Raw genomic sequence first — 24,371 nt, 5'->3', positions numbered from 1 at the left:
TAATAACAAAGATTCTCGGACCATTCTAAACCATTAGATACTACTGCCTCCATACTATTTCACAATTATTGTCCAAGTTCTAAACAGAAAGATACCAAGTTTTGTATTTTTTACAAGTAGCAGATGGCCTCTGCTCCAGCACTCACTCAGCTCCCTCTCGTGGCTACTAGCCTTCTCTTTGTCTTCCTACATAAATATACCAGCTAGGGCAGCCCAGGTGGCTCAGCGGTTTAGAGCCACCTTCAGCCCAGGGCCTGATCCTGGGCACCTGGGATCGAGTCCTGCATCGGGCTCCCTGCGTGGAGTCTGCTTCTCCCTCTGCCTGTCTCTCTCTCTCTCTCTCTCTCTCTCTCTGTCATGAATAAATAAATAAAGTCTTAATTAATTAATTAATTAATTAATTTACCAGCTAAAGAAAATATAATCCAATTACAAGAATATTGCGCAACACCCCCTGGCCCCTCCTTCTCCTCAATACCTAACTGAGGTTGTCCTCAAAGGCTCTCTCTCTAGGTCTCTGTAATTATGACTATCCATTTGCTTCCATGTCAATGGTGCATTTGAGCCATCCTCTTAACCCTAATCTCCATTCTTAATTACAGGCTGCTCAAAATAGCTTTACAAGCAAAAGGACCATAAAATAACAGTCCCAATTAATTTGTATACTGTTGTGCCTACTCTCTATCAACCATCAACTACTGAAGAATATTTTAATAGCTTCATATACATTTCAACTCTTCCCCCCACACTCAGTACTAAGTCCAGAGTACTCATCACCCCTCTCTGCTATTACTCTAAAAATAATCTAATAGAGGCACCTGGGTGGCTAAATCAGTCGGGCATCGGGCTCTTGATTTCCACTGAGGTCATGGTCTCAGGGTCATGGATCAGGCCCTGCATCATGCTCCATGCTCAGCAAAAGGTGTGGGGAGGGGGGTCAGCTTGGGTCTCTCTCTCTCTCTCTCTCTCTCTCTCTCTCTCTCCCTCTGCCACCACTCATACTCTCTCTCTCAAAATAAATAAATAAAATCTTTAAAAATCATCTAAATCATCTAATAAATCTCCAATTTTCCTGTTCATCATCCCCTAATCCCCTAAAATGATGCATTTTATATTAATTCTCTCCTCCTCCTCCTTCTATGTCAATAATCATTAACACCGGGATCCCTGGGTGGCGCAGCGGTTTGGCGCCTGCCTTTGGCCCAGGGCGTGATCCTGGAGACCCGGGATCGAATCCCACGTCGGGCTCCCGGTGCGTGGAGCCTGCTTCTCCCTCTGCCTGTGTCTCTGCCTCATTCTCTCTCTCTGTGACTATCATAAATAAAAATAAGAAAAATAAATAAAAAATAAAAAAATAATAATCATTAACACCTGATGCCAAAACATCTTTAAAAATAGCTAAAATACTGTGTTGAATCTGTAGGTCTTCAAATTTTTGAGAGATTATAGATTCCAAGAAATATTTTAATGTAATCATAGAGCCAAACTAAAACACTAGAGCAAGCACTATTTCCTAATTGCTTTCAAAAGTCTAATAAGTTTGATATTATAATATAAAGAATTCCTATTATATAGAATCCATAAATATTCATATGGCACTACTGTTAGCCCAGCATACAGGTAAAAAATTCTGTTTTCTTGTTTATTTACAGAAAATAGCTGAGGTTTAACAGAACGCAGTAAGGCAACTGTTTAGGTCCTTACAAAACCTTGGCACAAGAATCTGTGAATTAATTAGCACAAAGTTCATTTTTAAAAAAAGAATCGGGGCACCCAGATGGCTCAGTCAGTTATGCACCTGACTTTGACTCAGGTCATGATCCTAGGGTCTTGGGATGGAGCCCCATGCCAGGCTACCTGCTCAGTGGAGAGTCTGCTTGTCCCCCTCCCGCTCCCTCTGCTCCTCCCCCTGCTCATGTGCCTGTGTGCACTCTCTTTCCCCCAAATAAATAAATAAAATCATAAATAATAATAATAAATTTTAAAAATAAAAAAGAGTAAAGATTTAGTGGTCCCTAAATAATAATGAAATAATAAAAAGACAATATAATATATAACTGAATATTAAATGATATCACAGAGACTCTACATTCCATATCACTTTAGAGAAAGAAAAGATAGTCTAATAGTCAGAGAAAGGATGGGGGGGTAGGCATGTTCAAACTCAGAGCCAGTCACAAAACCCATATATCCTCATAAACTCTAGAAATTTCCCAGATACCGAACAGCCTCACACTATTCTTGGTTAGACCTAAGAATGGTGGTAAACATGGGCTCAGGTCAAACAGAATGATGACCCCACAAGCAAGTCAGATTCCCTGGAGGTTCCTGTTTACTCTTAGCGCCAGGCTATTACATCCTTCAATCATTGCCATACTGAATATATTATACTACCATACTGACAGGCACGATATGGCCCATATACCACAGACCAGCTGGCATGATGATCTAAGTATTTTTAATTATAATGTTTCTACTTGCCTGATTTTCTCTTGTATCTTGTGATGATGAAGTAGGAAACAATGTAGAGAATGGCAAAAAGAAGGAAACATATCTGGAAAAAAAATTAACAGATCATTTACATTTGTTGCATATTTTTTTTTTAATTATAGAAGATACATCTTTGGTACTTATAGGCAAAAAGGATTGATCTGGGGCACTGGGTGGCTCAGTCAGTTAAGTGTCTGCCTTGGGCTCAGGTAATGATCCCACAGTCCTAGATCGAGCCCCACATCCAGCTCCCTGCTCAGCAGAGAGCCTCCCTCTCCCTCTGCCTGCCACTCCCTTTGCTTGTGCTCTCTGTCAAATAAATAAATAATCTTGAAAAAAAATAGATTAAATCTATTTAAAACTTTTTAGATGGGATCCCTGGGTGGCTCAGCGGTTTAGCTCCTGCCTTTGGCCCACGGCATGACCCTGGAGTCCTGGGATCAAGGCCCACATCAGGCTCCCTGCATGGAGCCTGCTTCTCCCTCTGCCTGTGTCTCTGCTTCTCTCTCTCTGTGTGTCTCTCATGAATAAATAAAAAATCTTTAATAAAAAAATAAAAAATTAAAAAATTAAACTTTTTAGATATTTTACTAGAATAAAGTTTTGATAAAATGCTAATTTATATAAACTAATTCAAATAACCCAGTTTTTAATACCATTGCAGGGAAAATATGTCCAATGAAGATTTTCTTTTCATAACTTGACTAAATTGTCTTCAGAATCATATGGAAGTGTAAAAAGCTAGACCAATACCAACAATTCTGATAACTAAAGTCAATGAGACACTACAATCCCTTCCAAATATCAAAACATACTATAAAGCTTCAAAAACATTTAAGAATGACTCAAACACAGATAAATGAAACATCCCATTATATAAAAATTTATATAATTTGGTTCTACATACAGGAGGCATCACAAATCAATGCGGGGGTGGGGGGAGTAATCATTCAATAAATATACCACATATCAAAATAAACAGCAGTTGAACAAGAAGCTTTTTAAATTCAATTAAATTCCATTTAATTTTATGGGGATGACAGGAAAAACAGGATGGGGTCAAGGAACAGACATCATTACAGTCAAAGACCAAGAAATAAAGCCTTATTAGAGCTATGGATCAGAGTTTTCAAACTCAAATGAAACAATCCCAGGTAATGACAGTTTAGGGAGCACCTGATGTGTGGATTTCTGAAAAAGGGCTGTTGGCCACATGACTAAAAATGACCTTAGATCTAAGTATGAACAGCCACTATACAATGTCCTCTAGGAAATGACATACTGAGAATGGAAATGACCATGAGCCTCATGTCACAATTCTTCCATACAAGCGGGAGAGTGACAAGAGATAGCCAATACTGACAGTGACCAAAAAGGAGCCAAGAATGGAAAACATCAGATTGGCCTGCTGCTGGGAGCCCATCAAGAACTCCAAACGGATAATAGAATGTAAACACCATCACTACTTTCTCCCAAAATCCTTTAGGGTGTGGAAAATGGGTCAAAATGGAAACCAGTTATTGGTGAAGAAATGTAAACAGAAGGGGTCTTCTAAGAAGATGTTAAAGATGGGGGAGATTTACAACAGAATGGTGAAGTCTGATTAGGGCTACAAGAGCACTGGAAAGAAGGGTTACTGGGCAGAAACTCTGTGACTTATGAGATTAAAGTCAGAGGGATCATATGACCAACGGAATTAATATTTTTGACAGAAGCTACCTGAAATTCAATTCATTCCACAATTACTTGCTGGGAGCTCACCGTTCACCAGGCACTCTTTTTAGAACTGGGAACAGAAGAGCAAAGAAAACAAAGTTCTCGCCCTCACTGAGCTAATATTCAACTAAGAAAACAGCCAATCAATAGCCAACAGGGCAAATGCTGCTTGGTGCAGGTTTAGGGGAATAGTGAGTGTCAGCAGGGCACATGATGATTGGTGCAGGATTAAGGGAATAGGGAGTGTCAGGGGGGCACATGACAACTGGTGCAGGATTAGAGGAATAGGGAGTGTCAGTGGGGCACATGATGATGGGTGCAGGATTAGAGGAACAGGGAGTGTCAGCAGGGCAAATGACGATTGGTGCAGGTCTAGGGGAATAGGGACACATCTCACTAATAAGGTAACATCTGAGGAAGGCCTTTGGGAGAAAAGAAAGCAAGACATGCAGAAATCTGGAAGGAGTGTACTCAAGGCACAGAAAACAGTCACAGCAAGGGTCTGAGACCGGGAAAGCTCTGGTGTGTTCCTACAGTGAGAGGAAAGAAGTGAGAGATGAGGTCAGGCAATTCGTATTAACTATCAGTTCTCACAAGCAGTGAAGTAAGTGTTGGTTTTTACCCTGAGTGATATGAGAAACCACTGGCATGCTGAGCAGACGGGTGATAGGACCTGACAGAGTACAAAAGGCTCACTCCAGGTACAATGTGGAAAATAACTTAGAAGGGTTAAGGCCTGAAGTAGACCAGTTAGGAGTGTACTGCAATCATCTAGAAGAGATGTCACGTGGACCTGTGTAGCAGAAATATCAAAAATTATCAAGTTCTGGGTATGTTTTGAAAACAGACTTGACAGGGCTTGCAGGGATAAGGCCTGGCCTATGAACATGGAAAGAGATAGTGGGTATTTCCGGAGTCAGGAAAGATTATGAGTAAAATTATTTGGCATTGGAAGTAAAAAATACAGTTTATAATGCTGAATGTGAAATACTTATTATTCACTCAGGTGGAAAGGGCTGGATTTAAAAATCTGTACGGTCCAGGAAAGGAGCTTCACTAGGATTTTTTTTTTTTAAGGTGAGGGGCAGAGGGGACATAAGGAGATAGATATTCAAAGCCCTAGGCCAGATGAGATTTCTATCCTAGGGAGTGAGTACTGCCAGAGAAGTCGAAGAACCAAGCCCCAAAGCTCTCAAATATTTAGAAGTCAACTTGATGGAAGGAATAAGCAATAGCTAACTGAGAAGCAGCAGTCAGCAGACAGGAGGCAAACAAGAGACTGTGATGTCCCAAAAGCCAAATGAAAAAAGCTCATGTAGGAAAAGGGAATTATCAGCCGTGTCAAATGCTGCTGACAGGCCAAGTAAGATGAGCACTGAGAACTGACAACTGGATTTAGCAACATGGTGGTTATCAGTGACCTTGACAAGAGCTGTTTTTCTGGAGTGATGAATACAAAACCCTGACTGAAGTAAATTAAGACAGAAGAACTGGAAACAAAATGTATATATCTCTTTCTAGGAATTTTATGATAAAGGGAAGCAAAAGAAATGTGATGGGAACTGTTAAGAGAGTTTGCTTTTTTTTTTGTAAGATGAGAAAAGTTACACATAGCTGCAATAATAATCAGGTAGAGAGAAAAACTATTGATGCAAGAAAGAAAAAGGAGAAGTGCTAAAGCAATGTGTTCAAGGTGAGGAGCTAAAAATAAATGTATCCCTAGTCAGAAGAAGGAAGAGCAGAAGCAGGAGAGAACGGAACATTAATGTTCCATAGCAAGTAGGTAAGCAAACGTGTGGTAAAGCACAAAAACGCTCCCTTTTGATGGCTTCCATTTTTCAGTGAACTTGAAGCAAGTTCCTTAAATAAGAATTACACGTAGAGAGTGGAGACAGAAGTCACACAGGAGGATGACTCCATAAACAGAGAACAGAAGTGAGAGCCACAGTAAGATGAAATGGACTTCACAGTTCCAGGCAAGCCCAAGCCGAACCTCAGAGCTACACAGGAGGCCCACTGCTGATGCCCAACATGACAGCCTGGTTCTCGGATGCTGAGGAAGCTGCAGGTAAAAGCAGAGGCTTGAGGATTCTAACAACTACCCTATTTTCTCCTCCCCTCCTCCACAGCCTCTACTTGGGAGACTTGCACTGGGTACCATTCACTCCAATCACAGACCTGACTTCACATCCACTGCCCAACTCCAAGCGCTCTGGCAGTGGTCAGTGAAGATCTTAACAGCCAAATTTCACTCTCACAATTTCACCTGACCTCTGAGCAGCCCCTTCTATTTCAGCAATGGTCCTCCTTCTCTGATTATTCACCCAGTCTCCACCACTAGCTTCCCTTTTCCTGCCAGCCTTTAAATATATTCTTCTAATACAAACAAAACAAAACATACTATTACTCTATGATTTCAAGGCCAAGCCAGAAAACTATTCTCAATCCACAATCTCTTCACTGGTAAACTAATCCGTTCCCAGGATTTTAACCATCAACCCCCAGAAATCCCTAGACCACAATTTGAAAATGCAAGGGAAAATGTAACTACTACTTTAGTTGGGAGTCTTCAATTCACTGTGAAAGAATAAATAAATGTAAACCAAATATATAATAATATGAATCTTTAAAAGTATCAAGATTACTCTAGTAAATAAGTGGGTTTATCATACTCAATGCTGTATACCCCTATACATCCATGTTCTGTCATCCCAATGTCCCAGACCCTCACAACTACTAATCTGCTTTCTGTTTCTACGGATTTGCCTATTTCAGATATTTCATACAACTGAAAACATGCTGTTTTGTGTCCGACTTCCTTCCTTAGCATGATATTTGCAAGGTTCATCCATCTATAGTATGTACCATATATCATTCTTCCAGACTTTCACAAACAGTGTATGTTCTCATTCATTTGGGGAATATGAATAATAGTGAAAGGGAATATAAAGGAAGGGAAAAGAAATGTTGGGAAATATCAGGAAGGGAGACAGAACATAAAGACTCCTAACTCGGGGAAACGAACTAGGGGTGGTGGAAGGGGAGGAGGGCGGGTGTTGGAGGGGAATGGGTGATGGGCACTGAGGTGGACACTTGATGGGATGAGCACTGGGTGTTTTTCTGTATGTCGGTAAATTGAACACCAATAAAAATTAATTAAAAAAAAAAAGAAAAATAAAACCCTATTTGATTAAAAATACACTGAATATTTTTTTTGCCAGCAGCTCAGAGCATTCTTTTCAGATATATTTGCATATGTTCATTGTTTGTTTATAACTGCAACAAACCACCTTTTAAAGAGGTAAGAAAACAAAATACCAATGCTCTATCTCCAGGACAAGTAACATGACTTTGAAACACAAGCTGATATCCACTTTTATGTTATTAGCACCATCATGATAAATTGCCTTGTGTCCGTCAACTTGTGTTTCAATAAAGGTAAAACAGAATTTCCATGAGGAAATTATTTATGAAAACAAGGAGCAAACATTCTATATTTCAAGATTATCACAGGAAGTAATATCAAGTTCATTAATGTCATCTACAATATTACACTCTATTACTTACTGAGACTTCAGATTCTGTATACTCTTACATTGTAAATCACCAACAAAGTTTCTCTAAAGCCCTTCTGAGACCTAGACTCCAGCAAAATGTAAAGGAAAGACAGCTTTATTTGAGAAGCTGGCACCAGAACCAGTTGTCACTCATTCTGTCCTTCGTGTTCTACACCCAAGCACAACTATTCTACCCACAAAGCCCGCCTCTTTTTGGACCCCCACAATACTCCTAGTTCACAATACTTCAGCACAACCACAGATTTCCATTAAACGTTTCATGTAAATTGTCTCCTAAACTTTTTATTATATATAGTTTAGGCACATTAAAGGTACTAATACAAACAGGAACTATCTTATATATCTCTTAAATCTTCCTTGGTGCCTAGATAAATAATTTTAAAGTAAACTGAGTAAATTGGACTCCTTCCCAGTGCTGGTTCCTTAGCCTTCATCAGGCAAAATCAGGGCACAGGGAAGACATTTTGAATAGGATGAAAGGTAGAAGTTTAAATTAGACTGGACTTGATTTTTCAATATGTGCGAGTGACCATAGGCAATTGATAAGCCAAAGTTGTCACCAAAGGAAGGGAACACAAATCCAAAAAATGAGCCTTGTAAGCATCAGTGAGAGACAATTAAACTGCTTTATAACTATTTCCTACCAAGTTTACTCAATAAATAGTTAAGTACTGACATCTAAGTGATATTAAGTCTTCCTTCCAGGAGAGGAATAGCTCTCCACTAATTCAGATCTTCTTTGAAATTTATTTCATCAGAGTATAGTTTTCCTCATACAGATCATGTACACATTTTGTTAGCTTTATATCTAAGCACTTTTTTTCTTCATGCTAATGGTTTTTTGGAGGTTTTTTTGTTGTTGCTGTTTTAAAGATTTTATTTATTTATTCGTGAGAGACTGAGAGAGAGAAACAGAGACATAGGCAGAGGGAGAAGCAGGCTCCCTGTCAGGACCTGGGGATCACACGCTGAGCCAAAGGCAGATGCTCAACCACTGAGCCACCCAGGTGCCCCATCTTCATGGTAATGTTAATAGACTTGTATTTTTAATTTAAATTTCAATTTTTCATCCTGGTATACAGGACAGTAATGGACTTTTGTGTATTAATGTGGTATCTTGGGATCCCTGGGTGGCGCAGCGGTTTGGCGCCTGCCTTTGGCCCAGGGCGCGATCCTGGAGACCCGGGATCGAATCCCACGTCAGGCTCCCGGTGCATGGAGCCTGCTTCTCCCTCTGCCTGTGTCTCTGCCTCTCTCTATCTCTCTGTGACTATCATAAATGAATAAAAATTAAAAAAAAAAACAAATTGGGAAGAGAAAAAGCAGACTGTTTTCATTCTCAGATAACAGGATAGTCTAGGTAGAAAATCCCAAAAAGTCAGTAACAACAACACAAAACTGGGATTAATAAGAGCCTATAGCTGGATATTAAGATACCACATTTTTTTTTTTTAAATTTTTATTTATTTATGATAGTCACAGAGAGAGAGGGAGAGAGGCAGAGACACAGGCGGAGGGAGAAGCAGGCTCCATGCACCGGGAGCCTGACGTGGGATTCGATCCCGGATCTCCAGGATTGCGCCCTGGGCCAAAGGCAGGCGCCAAACCACTGCGCCACCCAGGGATCCCTCTCTTCCCAATTTGTACACTTATCAGTTCCTTTCCTTTTCTCACTGCATTACCTAGGACGTCCAGTGCAGTGTTGAAAAGCAGTGAGAAGAGGGGGGATATCCATGCCTTGTTCCTAATCCTAGTGGGAAAGCTTCTGGTTTCTCATCATTAAGGTATGAAGTTAGCTGTAGATATTTTGTGGATGTTATCAAGCTGAGGAAGTTCCCCTCTATTCTTGGTTTATTGAGAGCTTTTTTCATAAAATGGGTGTTGGATTTTGTCAAATGCTTTCTCTGATACAATACTGATAGTATTATGTGTTGTTCCTTCTTGAGTCTGTTGATACGATGGATTATCCTAAGTGATCTTTGAATGTTGAACCAGCCCTGAATGCTTGGAATAAATTCCACTTGGTCATGGTGTATAATAATTATTTTGATATGCTGTTGGATTTAGTTTGCTAAAATTTTTTTGCAGAACTGTGCATTTATACTCAACAAAAACTGATCTATAGCTTTCCTTTATTGCAAACTTTTCGTCCAATTTCAGTATTAAAGTAATGCCAGCCTCCTAGAATGTCTTGTAAGAGATTACAGAGAATTGCTATCAATTCTTCTTTACACGACTGGTAGATTTCACCAATGAAACCATCTAGGAGGGGATCCCTGGGTGGCTCAGCAGTTTAGCGCCTGCCTTCGGCCCAGGTCGTGGTAGTCCTGGAGTCCCGGGATCAAGTCCTGCATGAGGCTATCTGCATGGAGCCTGCTTTACCCTCTGCCTGTGTCTCTCCCTCTGTGTGTGTGTGTGTCTCTCATGAATAAATAAATAAATATTTAAAAAAAAAAAGAAAAGAAAAGAAAAGCCATCTAGGACTGGTGTTTAGAAGGTCATTTGCTGGGCAGCGCTAGTGGCACAGTGGTTTAGTGCCGCCTGCAGCCCAAGGGTGTGATCCTGGAGACCCTGGATCGAGTCCCACGTCAGGCTCTCTGCATGGTGCCTGCTTCTCCCTCTGCCTGTGTCTCTGCCTGTGTGTGTGTGTGTGTGTGTGTGTGTCTATGAATAAATAAATAAATAAATCTTTAAAAAAAAAAAAGGTCATTTGCTGATTCAGTTTCTTTAAAAGATACAGGCCTACCCAGATTGTTTCCTTTTTTTTTTTTTTTTAAGATTTTATTTATTTATTCATGAGAGACACAGAGAGAGAGAGGCAGAGACACAGGCAGAGGGAGAAGCAGACTCCACACAGGGAGCCCAATGTGGGACTCAACCCTGGGACTCCAGGATCACTCCTTGAGTCGAAGGCAGACGCTCAATGGCTGAGTCACCCGGAATCCCTCTCATTCTATTACAGTTTATTTCTACCACTCCTTGATTCTTTCCTAAAGTTTCCATCTCTTTGCTTACATTATCCATCTGTTCTTCCACGTTGTACACTGTTTCCATTACAGCTCTTGGCATATTTATTAGTTATTTCAAATTCTGGTTATCGCCAAATCTCTGTCATATCTAAGTCTGCTTCTGGTACTTGCTTTGTCTCTTCCAACTGTATTTTTTGCCTTTTAGTTTGTCGTCATTTTTTGTTAAAAGCCAGACATTATATATAGGATAAAAGGAATTGGGGTAAATAGGTCTTCAGTGAGGTATTTCTGGCTGTGAGTCAGGCTGTTTACTGTTTGATGTAGCTGTAGGAACCAAAGGCTAGAATGTCCTTCCCTTTGCCTTTCGTTTCCTCCAGGAACTTCCTCTTAAAGAGAGTCTGGGACTTGCAGTTTTAGCTGTAATCCCCTGTTCTATAGAAATCTGACAGACTAGTGGAAAGGGGTGGTTCTGGTAAAAAAAAAAAAAAAAAAAAAAACAATTTCCCTTGAGGGTAAGTCTTTTGTCAAAGGTGAACAAAATGTTCTGGGCAGACAGAACATGAAGACTACTAACTCTGGGAAACGAACTAGGGGTGGTGGAAGGGGAGGAGGGCGGGGGGTGGGGGTGAATGGGTGACAGGCACTGAGGGGGGGCACTTGACGGGATGAGCACTGGGTGTTATTCTGTATGTTGGCAAATTGAACTCCAATAAAAAATAAATTTATTATTAAAAAAAATGTTCTGGACATTTTCCAGAATGGTTACTTTCCCTCCCCCCTCCACCCCCCCTTCACCCCCCACCCCCCTCCACCCCCGCCTCTCCAGAAGCACAGGGGTTTTTTTGTGGTTGTTTTGTTTGTTTACCCTGAGAACCTAGTAGAGCTCCTAAAGTAAAACTCATTGAAGTGTGGGAGCATCACTTAAGAAGACTGGACCTCTGGAGGTTCAAATTCTCTAGCTAATCCACACTAAGCCTCCACCAATTAATTGATTATAGCTAAGTGTTCCTACGAGTACTAGCTACTTAGCAGGCTTCTGCTATATAGGCTTTTGTTCTGGGTAAGCTGTGGTTCTCAGTATCTACCTCTCTTTCCAGATTTTTTAAGGCAGCAATGTGCCCTATAATCTCAATTCTCTGATGACTCTAAGAAGAGTGCGGATTTTCAAATTCTTCAGCTTTTCTTGCTGAAGGATGGGAAGGATGATTTCCAAGCTCTTTTCAAGTTGAACTGGAAACCAGAAGTCACCTATGTTTTATGATTTTATCTCTTACTTTTATGTCTTTGATTTACCTGGGAAATATTTTTGTGTATATAGTGTATATGATGTAAAATACTGTTTTAAAAATAGTTTAGTCTCTGTGGGGAACTCTCTTGGACTTCTCACTTGGCAGGTGCTTGGGAATCTCCCTCTAATATGCAGTCTCTGCATAGATTTAATCCAGATGAGTTATCCCAGGGCTTCTTTGTAATGTATTGTTTTACTTTTAATTTCAAATATAAGTTTTTGGTTGACATAGTAAAAATTATTTTAATCCTTTTTTTAAAAAAACACAGGTGTAAGATCACAATGGAAAGTGCTTTCTCTCCCATTTTTAATACTAAGTAGTTTGGAATGATCTGTCCTTTAATCTCTTAAAGTGCCTCCTAACTTTTTTTAAAAGAGAAAGGAATTCAGTTATTACAGTGTACCAATTAATATAAACATTCCCTACTATGGCAACTTAAAATAGAAAATAAGCATTACTTGTAAGAGGCTATTCAAACTGTGTCGTATATGTAATTATTTCTGTGCTTATCTTATGTATTTTTTGGCAGTTAGTTAAAAAAAAAGACTTCCTCCACCCTGGCACTGTTAACATTTCAGACCAAATAATTCCTTGTTGCCGCAGGAGTCCTTTGCAACGTAGGAGTTTAGCATCATTTTGGTCCTCTACCCATTAGATACCAACACATAATCTGCCCCCCAGTTGTTATAGTGCTATGTTTCCTTTGGAGACCCAGTTAAGAACCATCGGTCTAAGAAATGAATGTTGTATGTGGAAAAAGGAAATAATGCTTTGGAGACCCAGTTAAGAACCATCAGTCTAAGAAATGAATGTTGTATGTGGAAAAAGGAAATAATGTAAAAAATTTATTTGGTGTTAATTTTTACAAATGATGTAAATGTTCAAGTCAAGGTATTATATCTAAATCTCTAAGGAATGACTTAAAAATTGTGTCAGAGATATACATGGATGTAATACAGATCTTAAGACCCCAGGGGTGCCTAGGTAGCTCAGTCAGTTAAGTGGCCGCCTCTTGGTTTCTGCTCAGGTCATGATCTTGGGGTCGTGAGATCAAGCCCCACATCTGGCTCCACACTCAGCATGGGGTCTGCTTGAGATCTCTCTCTCTCCCTCTATCCCTCCTCCTAGTCACATGCTCGCTCTCTCATTCAAATAAATAAATAATCTTAAAAAAAAAAAAAAAAAAAAGGGAACCCTGGGTGGCGCAGCGGTTTAGCGCCTGCCTTTGGCCCAGGGCGTGATCCTGGAGACCCGGGATCGAGTCCCACGTCGGGCTCCCGGTGCATGGAGCCTGCTTCTCCCTCTGCCTGTGTCTCTGCCTCTCTCTCTCTCTCTCTCTCTCTCTCTATCATAAATAAATAAAAATTTAAAAAAAAAAAGGACTCCCATCCAACTCTCCTCCATAGGCAATCTGTTGTTTTTCTAAGTGATTTCCATAATAGGAAATGTTTCATTTACCAACATTAACAATATATACTGACTAACCAATACAGAAGTTCAGAATTTACCTACTAAGCTTTCTGATAGAGAATTTATACCAGTACAATGACTATTACCACTACTACCACTTCCACTTCTGACATTTATTATATTACTACTCCTTGTTATGCTCTTGGGTAACTCTCTAAGAACTTAAATCTTTACTTCTTACTTTATCAGCTTTTCACCAGAAGTGGAACTGACAAGATCTTTCCTGTTCTTAAATTCTCTAGTAGTTGCTATTACTATTATTGTTGTTACTATTAGCATCATCATCAGTAGTAAAGAAAACCTATTTTTTTTTTATTTATTTATGATAGTCACACACACACACACACAGAGAGAGAGAGAGAGAGAGAGGCAGAGACAGGCAGAGGGAGAAGCAGGCTCCATGCACCGGGAGCCCGACGTGGGATTCAATCCCGGGTCTCCAGGATCGTGCCCTGGGCCAAAGGCAGGCGCTAAACCACAGCGCCACCCAGGGATCCCCCAAGAAAACCTATTTAACAATAGAGAAATGATTCTCTTTAGTTTGTCATGGTTTAAGACAATGAAAATTTTAATGCATACAAGCCACTTTTTTGAAACAAATGCAATTTAAATTCCCAGGAGTAAGATTATTGAATCATAGTATATAAATACTCTGTCATATTGCTTTCCAGCATGGTTATAAGAATATATTTTATTCATATGAAAAATAGTGTTACTTTTCCCAATTATATAAATAAAAATCCTTATCATTAAAAATTCAATGTATTCAGGGCCACCTGGCTGGCTCAGTCAGTAGAGCATGAGATTCTTGATCTCAGGGTTATAAGTCAGAGCCTCACATTGGGTATAGAGATTACTCAAAAAAAAAAAAAAAAAAAAAAACCTTTTAAAAAATTCAGCATAATCAGGAAGAAGGTAAAAGGGTAAAAATATGAAACTCCACTACTCTGAAATAAGTACCTTCTTCCACACCTCTTTCTATGTATATCTACACATCTTAAATAATTATAGTCAGATTATATACTTACTATTTTTATGTGGAAATATCTCACATTTTTTCTCTATTATTTTTGGTTTATAGTCCTACTGTTGTTACATACTCTCTCTGACAACTTTACCATTTCCTCAGGTAGCCTGAAGGAAAAACCACCTGGTGTATAGCTCTCCATCCCTGCTGGCTCCAAGTTATTCCCAGCGTGTGCAATCAGAAGTATGAGGTTAGTTCTCCTCATCCACCCGAAACTGATGTTCATATATGTGATATGGGAGTTCAGTTTCACATTGTGTCTCTGAATGGTGAGTGATTAGGCCCACACAGTTTATTAAATAAACCATCTTTTCCTACTGACAGTAACTGTTGTTGCTGTAGACTGATTACCAAGTATGCTAGGACACAGTTCTGACTCTCCAGTATGATTCTTTGTTCTCCATGAAGACTCCTAACTCTGGGAAATGAACTAGGGGTGGTGGAAGGGGAGGACGGCAGGGGCGGGGGTGAATGGGTGACGGGCACTGAGGGGGGCACTTGACGGGATGAGCACTGGGTGTTATTCTGTATGTTGGCAAATTGAACACCAATAAAAAATAAATTTATTATTAAAAAAATTTTTTTAAATGATTCTTTGTTCTCTGCCAATTCCTGTAACAACATGCATTTTTTTTTAATAATAATGACCATATAGTGTATTTGCTCTCTGGGCAAATTTCTCTCTAGGAGTTTCATTTTTCATAATTTCCTAGGCTCGTTTCAGGTTTGTTTTTTTTTCTTTTTTTGAGGCAAAAATTTAAACAATCTTCCATATAAATTTTAAGATCATTTTTACTCAATTCCAAAAAAAAAAAAAAAAAAACATTCTGGCTCTAATTGCAACTGCATTAAATATATAAATTAATTTTGGAAGAGTTAACATTTGCATTTTTTGTCTTTTCCCTCCAGAAATATGATTATCCTTTCATTTGTTATATCATGTTTCATACCCTTCATAAGATTTTAATGGTTTTCTGCATACAGTCTTTATTCCTTCTGTGTTTAGTTCTGTTTTAGTTTTTGTTGTTAATGTGAATATTTTTCTTATTTTGACTTGTGGCTGGTGATTGCTAGTACAGAGAAAAGCTCTTGACTTCGGTATAGTTACTGTTTCTGGTCAACTTATCAAACTCACTCATAATTTCAGAATCTCATGGTTTTCTGGTTATGTGATCATATCACTAGTTAAAAGAGATCACCTTCGAGAAGAAATGTGTGGGAAGTATCAGAAAGGGAGACAGAACATAAAGACTCCTAACTCTGGGAAACAAACTATGGGTGGTGCAAGGGGAGGAGGGCGGGGGGTGGGGGTGAATGGGTGACGGGCACTGAGGGGGGCACTTGACGGGATGAGCACTGGGTGTTATTCTGTATGTTGGTAAATTGAACACCAATAAAAAATTAATTTATAAAAAAAAAAAAAAGAGGGCAGCCCGGGTGGCTCAGTGGTTTAGTGCTGCCTTCAGCCCAGGGTGTGATCCTGAAGACCGGGATTGAGTCCCATGTGAGGCTCCCTGCGTGGAGCCTGCTTCTCCCTCTGCCTGTGTCTCTGCCTCTCTCTCTCTATCTCTCATGAATAAATAAATAAAATCTTTAAAAAAAAAAAAAGAGATCACCTTCTTTTCGAATAATTATAATCAATATTAATTTTCTTATTAGCCTTCTAAATTCCCCAGGATGTTGAAAATAATGTCTAATAATAATAATAGCAGACATACCTGTCTCTTTCCTCATGATAATGGAAATGGCTTTTGATTTTCCACATTTAGTATAATGTTTCCTGTTGTTTTTTTGTTTAACAAATATTTAAGTAATTGTCATTAACTTCCATCTTATTTAGCATTTTTGTTAGAAATGGCTGCTTAATTTTATCATCATGCCCTTAGCCAAAGGCAGATGCTCAACCACTGAGCCACCCAAGGACTTTTTAGATATGATCTGAAAAACATAATACATGAATTTAAAAATGATAAATTGGACAGGATTATAATTAAAAACTTCTGCTCTGTGAAAGACACTAGTAAGAGAAGAAGACAAGCCACAAACTGGTAGGAAATTTGTACAAAACACACAGCCAACAAAGAAGTTGAGTCTAAAATATAGAAAGAACTCTTATGACTCAAAAAAATAAAAAGAATTTAAAAGTGAGCTAGAAATCAGAAGAGTTGAGCAGCCTGGGTGGCTCAGCAGTTTAGCGTCACCTTCAGCCCAGGGCGTGATCCCGGAGACCCAGGATCGAATCCCACTTCGGGCTCCCTGCATGGAGCCTGCTTCTCCCTCTGCCTGTGTCTCTGCCTTGCTCTCTCTCTGTGTCTCTCATGAATAAATCAATAAAATCTTTAAAAAAAAAAAAAAGAAAGAAAGAAAGAAATCAGAAAAGTTATTAGCTCACCAAAACAGATATATTCCCCTTTCCTTACTATACACAAGAATTAACTCAAAGTAAATCACAGATATAAATGTGACACCTAAAATCATAAAATTCTTGGAAAAAAGTATAGGAGTCTTTATGACTTTGGTTGGCAAGGCCTTCTAGAATATGACATAAATACAAAAGTGACCAAAAAGGGGGTTCGTGGGTGGCTCAGTGGTTGAGCATCTGCCTTTGGCATCATGATCCCAGGGTCCTGGGATTGAGTCCCACACTGGGCTCCCTGTAGGGAGCCCACTTCTCTCTCTGCCTGTGTCTCTGCCTCTCTGTCTCTCATGAATAAATAAATACAATCTTTTTTTTAAAAAAAATGATCAAAAAAATATTTTAGGTAAACTGTATTTCAACAAGATTAAAAACTTTTGTGGTACAATCATTAAAGTGAAAAGATAATCCAAAGCATAGAAGAAAATATATGCGTCATGTGTTTGATAAGGGCATTATGTCCAAAATATATAAGGATTTCTTACAAATCAATAATAAGAAAATAACAGAAAAACCCAATTTGAAAAAGAACAAAGAATCTGAATAGAAGAAGATACACAATGAACAGATACACAAATGAACAAGGTGAATGAGATACACAATGAATGAAGATACACAATGAACAGATACACAAATGAACAAGGGAAATGAAAACCAAAACCATAATGAAGGGTGTGTGGCTGGTTCACTCAGTGTACAAATCTTGATCTTGGGGTTATAAGTTCAAGCCCTGCTGGCGTGTAGAGATTACTTAAATAAATAAAACTTTAACATAGACACACAAACAATGAGATAACACTTTATACTCACTAGGATGACTAAAATTAAAAATCAAAATGACAGTTAATAACAAGTATTAAAGAGGATGTAGAGAAATTGAAACTCTCATACATTAGTGGTAAAAATGTGAAATGGTGCCTCAACTTTGGAAAATAGTTTGACAGTTCCTCAAAATATTCAACATAGAGGTATCATCATACAACCCAGCAATTCCACACAAGAAAAATGAAAACATACATCCACATAAAAACTTGTATATAAATGTTCACAGCAACATTTTTCATAAGAGCCAAAAAGTGGAAAAAACCTAAAGGTCCATCAACTAAAGAATGAATAAACAAAATGTGGCACATCCATATAATGAAATATTATTCGACCACAAAAAAGAATGGAATATTGATGCATGCAACAATATAGATGAATCCTGAAAACATCCTGCTAATTGAAAGAAGCTAGACACACCAAAAAACACATACTGCATGATTCAATTTATACAAAATATCCAAAATGGGCAAATTCATACTGACACAAAGATTAGTGGTTCCCTAGGACTGTAGAGAAGAGAATTCAGGGGTAAATGGAGAATGACTACTAATAGCTATAAGGTTTCTGCTAGAGACAAATAAAAATATTCCAGGATTAGATTGTGGTGATGGCAACCCAACTCTTGAATATACTAAAAACCACTGAAATGAGTGAATTATACAGCATGTGAATCATATCTCAGTAAAGCTTTAAAAAAAAACAGTTGAAAAAAAAAAAACAGTTGAGTTTGTTTTGTGAGGCATTTCCATGGCTCTGGTGAGCACAAAAGACACATACATATATGAACGGTTAAATATAAATTGCAAATTTCAGTGATTCCACATGGGTTCAATGCTCTTACATTTGCATTTAAAACTAGTATTGCAGGGGATCCCTGCGTGGCTCAGTGGTTTGGCGCCTGCCTTCGGCCTGGGGCATGGTCCTGGGGTCCCGGGATCAAGTCCCACATCCGGCTCTCTGCGTGGAGCCTGCTTCTCCCTCTGCCTGTGTCTCTGTCTCTCTCTCTCTCTCTCTTTCTCTCTCTCTGTGTCTCTCATGAATAAATAAAATCTTTAAATAAATAAATAAAAATAAAAATAGTATTGCATAATTTTTATATACTAATAATGAAGCAGCAGAAAGAAATTAAGAAAATCCAATTTATAAGTGCAACAAAAATAATACCTAGGAATACGCTTAATGAAGGAGGGGAAAGACCTGTACTCTGAAAACTCTAAAACATTGATGAAAGAAACTGAAACAACACAAAAAATCAAAAGACATTCTATGCTTATGGATTATAAGAACAAATATTGTTAAAATTTTTATATACTACTAAAGCAATCTACAAATATAATGCAATCCCTATAAAAATAATGTTTCACAGAACAATCCTAAAAATGTGTATGAAACCACCAAAGACCCTGAATAAACAAAGTAATCCTGAAAAAGAAAAAGAAAGCTGGACGTATCACAATTCCAGATTTCAAGAGAACATTCATGTCCAAGTTTTACTACAGAGCTGTAGTAATCAAAACTGTATGGTACTGGCACAAAAATAGACACATAGATCAAAGGAACTGAATAGAAAACCCAGAAATAAACCCACAACTACATGGCCAATTAATTTTTAACAAAGGAGGCAAGAATATGCAATGGGAAAAACACAGTCTCTTCAACAAGTACTCTTGGGAAACTGGATAGCTACATGAATAAGAATGAAACTGGACCACTTTCTTAGGCCACACACAAAAATAAACTCAAAATGGATTAAGGATCTAAATGTGAGACCCAAAACCTTAAAAGACCTAGAAGAGGGCACAGGCAGTAATTTCTATGGCATTGGCAATAGCAACATTTTTCTAGATACGTCTCCTGAGGCAAAGGAAGCAAAAGCAAAAATAAACTACTGGGACTACATCAAAATAAAAAGTTTCTGTATAGTAAAGGAAACAACCAACAAAACTAAAAGACAATCTATGTTATAGAAGATATTTGCAAATGATATATCTGATAAAGGTAAGTACCCAAAATATATTTAAAACCTTATACAACACCCAAAAAACAAATAATCCAATTAAAAAATGGACAGAAGCCATGAACAAACATTTCTCCAAAGAAGACATCCAGATGGCCAACAGACCTGAAAAGATGGTCAACATCGCTCATGATCAGGGAAATGCAAATCAAAAATCACATTAAAATGTCACATCACACCTGTCAGAATGGCTAAAATAAAAAACACGAGAAACAAAAAGTGTTGGCATATGGAGTAAAATAAAAAACCCTTGGGCACTGTGGTGGGAATGCAAACTGGTGTAGCCATTGTGGAAAACAGTTATGGAGGATCCTCAAAAAAATATAAATAGGGGGCGCCTGGGTGGCTCAGATGGTTAGGCATCTGCTTTCAGCTCAGATCGTGATTTCTCGGTCCTGAGATTAAGCCCCATGTCAGGCTCCTGGCTCAGTGGGGAGCCTACTCCTCCCTCTGCCTCTGTCTCTGCCCTGTTCATGCTCTCTCCCTCTCTCTGTATCTCTCTGTCGCAAATGAATATTTTTTTTAATCTTCAAAAATAAAAAATAAGGGACGTCTGGGTGGCTTAGCAGTTTAGCACCTGCCTTCAGCCCAGGGCATGATCCTGGAGTCCCTGGATCGAGTTCCATGTAGGGCTCCCTGCATGGAGCCTGCTTCTCCCTCTGCCTGTGTCTCTGTCTCTGCCTCTCTCTCTCTTTCCCTCTCTCTCTCTTGAATAAATAAATAAAATTTTTAAAAATAAAATAAAATAGGGCAGCCTGGGTGGCTCAGCAGTTTAGCGCCATCTTCAGCCCAGGGCCTGATCCTGGAGACCTGGGATGGAGTCCCACATCGGGCTCCCTGCATGGAGTCTGCTTCTCCCTCTACCTGTCTGTCTGTCTGTCTGTCTCTCTCTCTCTCTCTCTCTCAATAAATAAATAAAATCTTTTAAAAAAATAAAGAAATAAAATAAAATAAATAAATAATAAAAATAGAACTACCCTTCGATCTGGTAATCACACTACTGGGTATTACCCAGGGAATATAAAAATACTAATTTGAAGGGATATATGCACCCCTATGTTTATTGCAGCATTGTTTGCAATAGTCAACTATGGAAGCAGCCCAAATGTCTATGGACTGACGAATGGAAAAAGATGAGAGACAGACATAATGGAATATTACTTACCCATAAAAAAGCATGAAATTCTGCCATTTGCAAGAACATGCATGTATCTAGAGAGTATAATAATGCTAAGGGAAATAAGTCAAAGAAAACAAATATCACATGAGTTCATTCACATATGGAATTTAAGAAACAAAACAAATGGACAAAGGAAATAAAGAGACAAATCAAGAAACGACTCAACTACAGAGAACAAACAGATGGTTGCCAGGGAGGAGGATGGTGAGGAGATGAGTGAAATACATGAGGGGATTAACACACTTAACTTGATGAGCACTGGGTAATACATGGAACTGGTGAATCATTATATTGTATACCCCAAACTAATATAACACAGTAACTATACTGGAATTAAAATAGTTTTTTTTATTTAGGATAACATTGAACACTAAACAAAAAGCACCACAGCAATTTAGGGAAAAAACACATAATAAAAGAAAAAGCGTTATATTTTAGTTTTGGTTCTTGTGGTTGTTTTTTTTTTCTTTTTTTTTTTTTCATGAGACACACAGAAAGAGGCAGAAACACAGGCAGAGAGAGAAGCAGGCTTTCCACAGGGAGCCTGATGCTAGACTTGATGCCAGGACAGGACCCCAAGATCACAATCTGAACCAAAGGCAGACATTCAACCACTGAGCCACCCAAGTGCTCAAGTACTAAAATACTTTTAACAGCATTTTTTTTCCAGCTTTTTGAATAAAGAATCTGTATTTTCATTTTGAATTGGGCTTCCAAAATTATGTAGCCAGCCCTGGAACATATTTAAAAGCTACTACATGGAACTTCCTGGAGTGTAAGTACAGAAGCAAAAGCAAAATACGAACATGAAGAAAAAATTTCCCATCACCTTGCTCTTTCATTTTCTAGATGTCCCTCAAGTTAACAAAGTTACATCAAGTGCTCTTGGTAACTAGAACTCTGAAACTCATTCAAAAATCATCTATTCTTAAAGAAACTTAATTCAATACATCAAAGTCAACAGAAATAATAAATCCCAAGGTACTAAGTAATGATCACATCTCTAGTACCATGCCAAGCACTTTCCCAGCATTATCTCACTTAACTCTCACATCTTTAAGGTGATGTTATAATTCCCATTTTCATGGACAAGAAAATTAAGATTCCAAGAGATTAAGCACCCAGTATCACACAACTACTAAATAGGAAAGATATGACTGGAACCTACACTGTCCTGGTCCAAACCCAACAAATCTGCCTCCTTGTTCAGCTTTCAGTAGTACTGCTGTGCAATAAAGAGAAGCTCAGGTTGTCAATAAAATATAAAGGTTAAAATTTGGGGTTTTGAAAGAAAGAATTAACTATGAATTTTAAAAGTACAGGCCTAATACATCTGATATTCAAATAAACAACAACAACAAACTCATAGATCAATCCCATATAATCACTATAGAAGCATGAATTAGTATGCTAGTGAAACAACCCTGCTTGCAGTCTTAGATGCTCAGCTTTTTGTCAAATTCCATATTTAGTTATGGTGCTCTTTGAAAGATATAGACATAGATCGGAGGAAAATTAAAACAATGTTAGATGAATGACTTCTAAAGGCCAAAAACTTTACTTTAAAGGGTATGGGAGAGGCACCTGGGCAGCTCATTCAGTTAAGTGTCTGACTGTTGGTTTTGGCTCCAGGCATGATCTCCGGGTCATGAGATCGAGCCCTTCATCAAGCTCTGTACTGGGAGCCTGCTTAAGATTCTTTCTCTTCCTCTGCCCCCCAACCCCCTGCTCACTCTTACCCTCTCCCTCACTCTAAAAAGTTAATTAATTATAGGGTATGCAGAATATTCCTGAATCCTAAGCCCCGACGAAGATATACAAAAAAATTATTTATTAATTAAATATCAGAATAACTAACAGTTCTATCTAGAAAATCTATGACCTACACAACTGAAACACTACAAGCTTTTTGCCTTTTTTTCTTTTTTAAGATTTTGTTTATTTGAGAGAGAGAGAGAGAGAGAGCACAAGCAGGGGGAGCAGCAAGCAGAGGGAGAGGGAGAAGCAAGCTTCCTGTTGAGCAGGCAGCCCAATGCAGAGCTCAATCTCAGGACCCTGGGACCATAACCTGAGCTGAAAGGCAGACACTTAACCCACGGAGCCACCCGGGTGCCCCCAAAACACTACAAGTTTTATCATCAGTCCTGCCACCAAAAGACCCACAAAGAAAAGAAAATGATATTGTATTCCCTCTCCAACTTCAATTTCCCCTCACACAATTTGTGCAGTTCCTGCAAATTTAATTCCACAAAGCTTTTTTAAAACAAAAAATTGAAAAAATTAAATAAAAATAAAATAAAAATAAAACAAAAAATTGGGATGCTTGGGTGGCTCAGTGGGTGAACATCTGCCTTCAGCTCAGGGCATGATCCTGGTCCTGGGATAGAGTCCCACATCGGGCTTCCTGCGAGGAGCTTGCTTCTCCCTCTCCCTGGATCTCTGCCTCTCTCTGTGTGTCTCTAATGAATAAATAAATACAACCTTAAAAATAAATATATAAAAAACAAAAAATTCTGGCATCCTCAAATTTCAAGTCATTCCTGGTGGAGATGGGTCAGCAATGAAAAAACAAACTGAGATGACAGGGAAATAGTTTTTATGATGTCATCTTGGGAAGGCAAATTTAAGCTGCAGAAGGCACCCCACTACTGTCTGTGGAGGCAGTAGGAGAACGGGTACAGAAAAGATACCAGGTGCTCTGACATGGATTCATCACACAAAGAGCTAAGGTTCTACACCCCAACATCTGGGAAAGGTCACCCACAGCGTCTCTCACTTCCAGCACACAAGTTCTTCTGTGCCAGTAGAAAGATAGTGAGAAGCTGGGTCCCAGGAGTCAACAACCCTGAGCCAAAAATCAGAAAGATGTCTGGATAGAAGAACAGACAGATAAAAGGACAGAAGAAGAGATAATAATGCATATTATTCTAGACAATCCAAAATGCATTACAAGGATCCTACTGAAATTCTAGGAAACAAGATTCCAAAGATTCTAACACACCAGATAACAGATATTAACAGTGTAAAATTAAAATTTATTGTCTTTATTACGTGCCCTTTCTGAACTATTCCATCTTAAGTGTTAAAACACAAGGGCTTTCAAAGATAAATTCTGAACTTTATCACCCTGTGTCTGTTTTTTTCTTACAATGCCTTAAGTTCCTTACCACCACAGTTTTCAGAAAATCAACCTATATTACTACATTTGGATATAATCTTCAAAACCTTAACATCATGAGTGAATATCTACAATTCTACAAATACTGTATAGAATAAAACAAAAGTACACAGCTCTCAGAGATTTTATATTCTATCCTACTGTATGCCATTAGCTTGGAAATAAAAGGAAAACTAACACTAGAAATCATGCTGAAATGACATGACAATTCTTTGG

The 24,371-nt window shown here is 38.6% G+C and overlaps 1 protein-coding gene across 11 annotated transcripts in view; it reads right to left on the bottom strand.

Moving 5' to 3' along the window:
* The window catches only part of LMBR1 (limb development membrane protein 1), a 155,631-nt gene that overhangs the window by 123,996 nt on the left and 7,264 nt on the right, over nt 1-24,371 (bottom strand). For 10 of the 11 annotated variants that reach the window (XM_041751956.1, XM_041751957.1, XM_041751958.1 and 7 more), the window contains one exon: nt 2,482-2,554. The exons of the other annotated variant lie outside the window; for it this stretch is intronic. In XM_041751956.1, the coding sequence (XP_041607890.1) occupies nt 2,482-2,554 (73 nt within the window). Of the gene's footprint in view, nt 1-2,481; nt 2,555-24,371 lie in introns of those variants that run through there. 11 annotated transcript variants of the gene reach the window in all.

Source organism: Vulpes lagopus, chromosome 4, assembly GCF_018345385.1.
Source record: "Vulpes lagopus strain Blue_001 chromosome 4, ASM1834538v1, whole genome shotgun sequence".
NCBI lineage: Eukaryota > Metazoa > Chordata > Mammalia > Carnivora > Canidae > Vulpes > Vulpes lagopus.
Note: the sequence above shows the minus strand (reverse complement) of the source record. Positions and strands in the feature narration are given on the sequence as shown.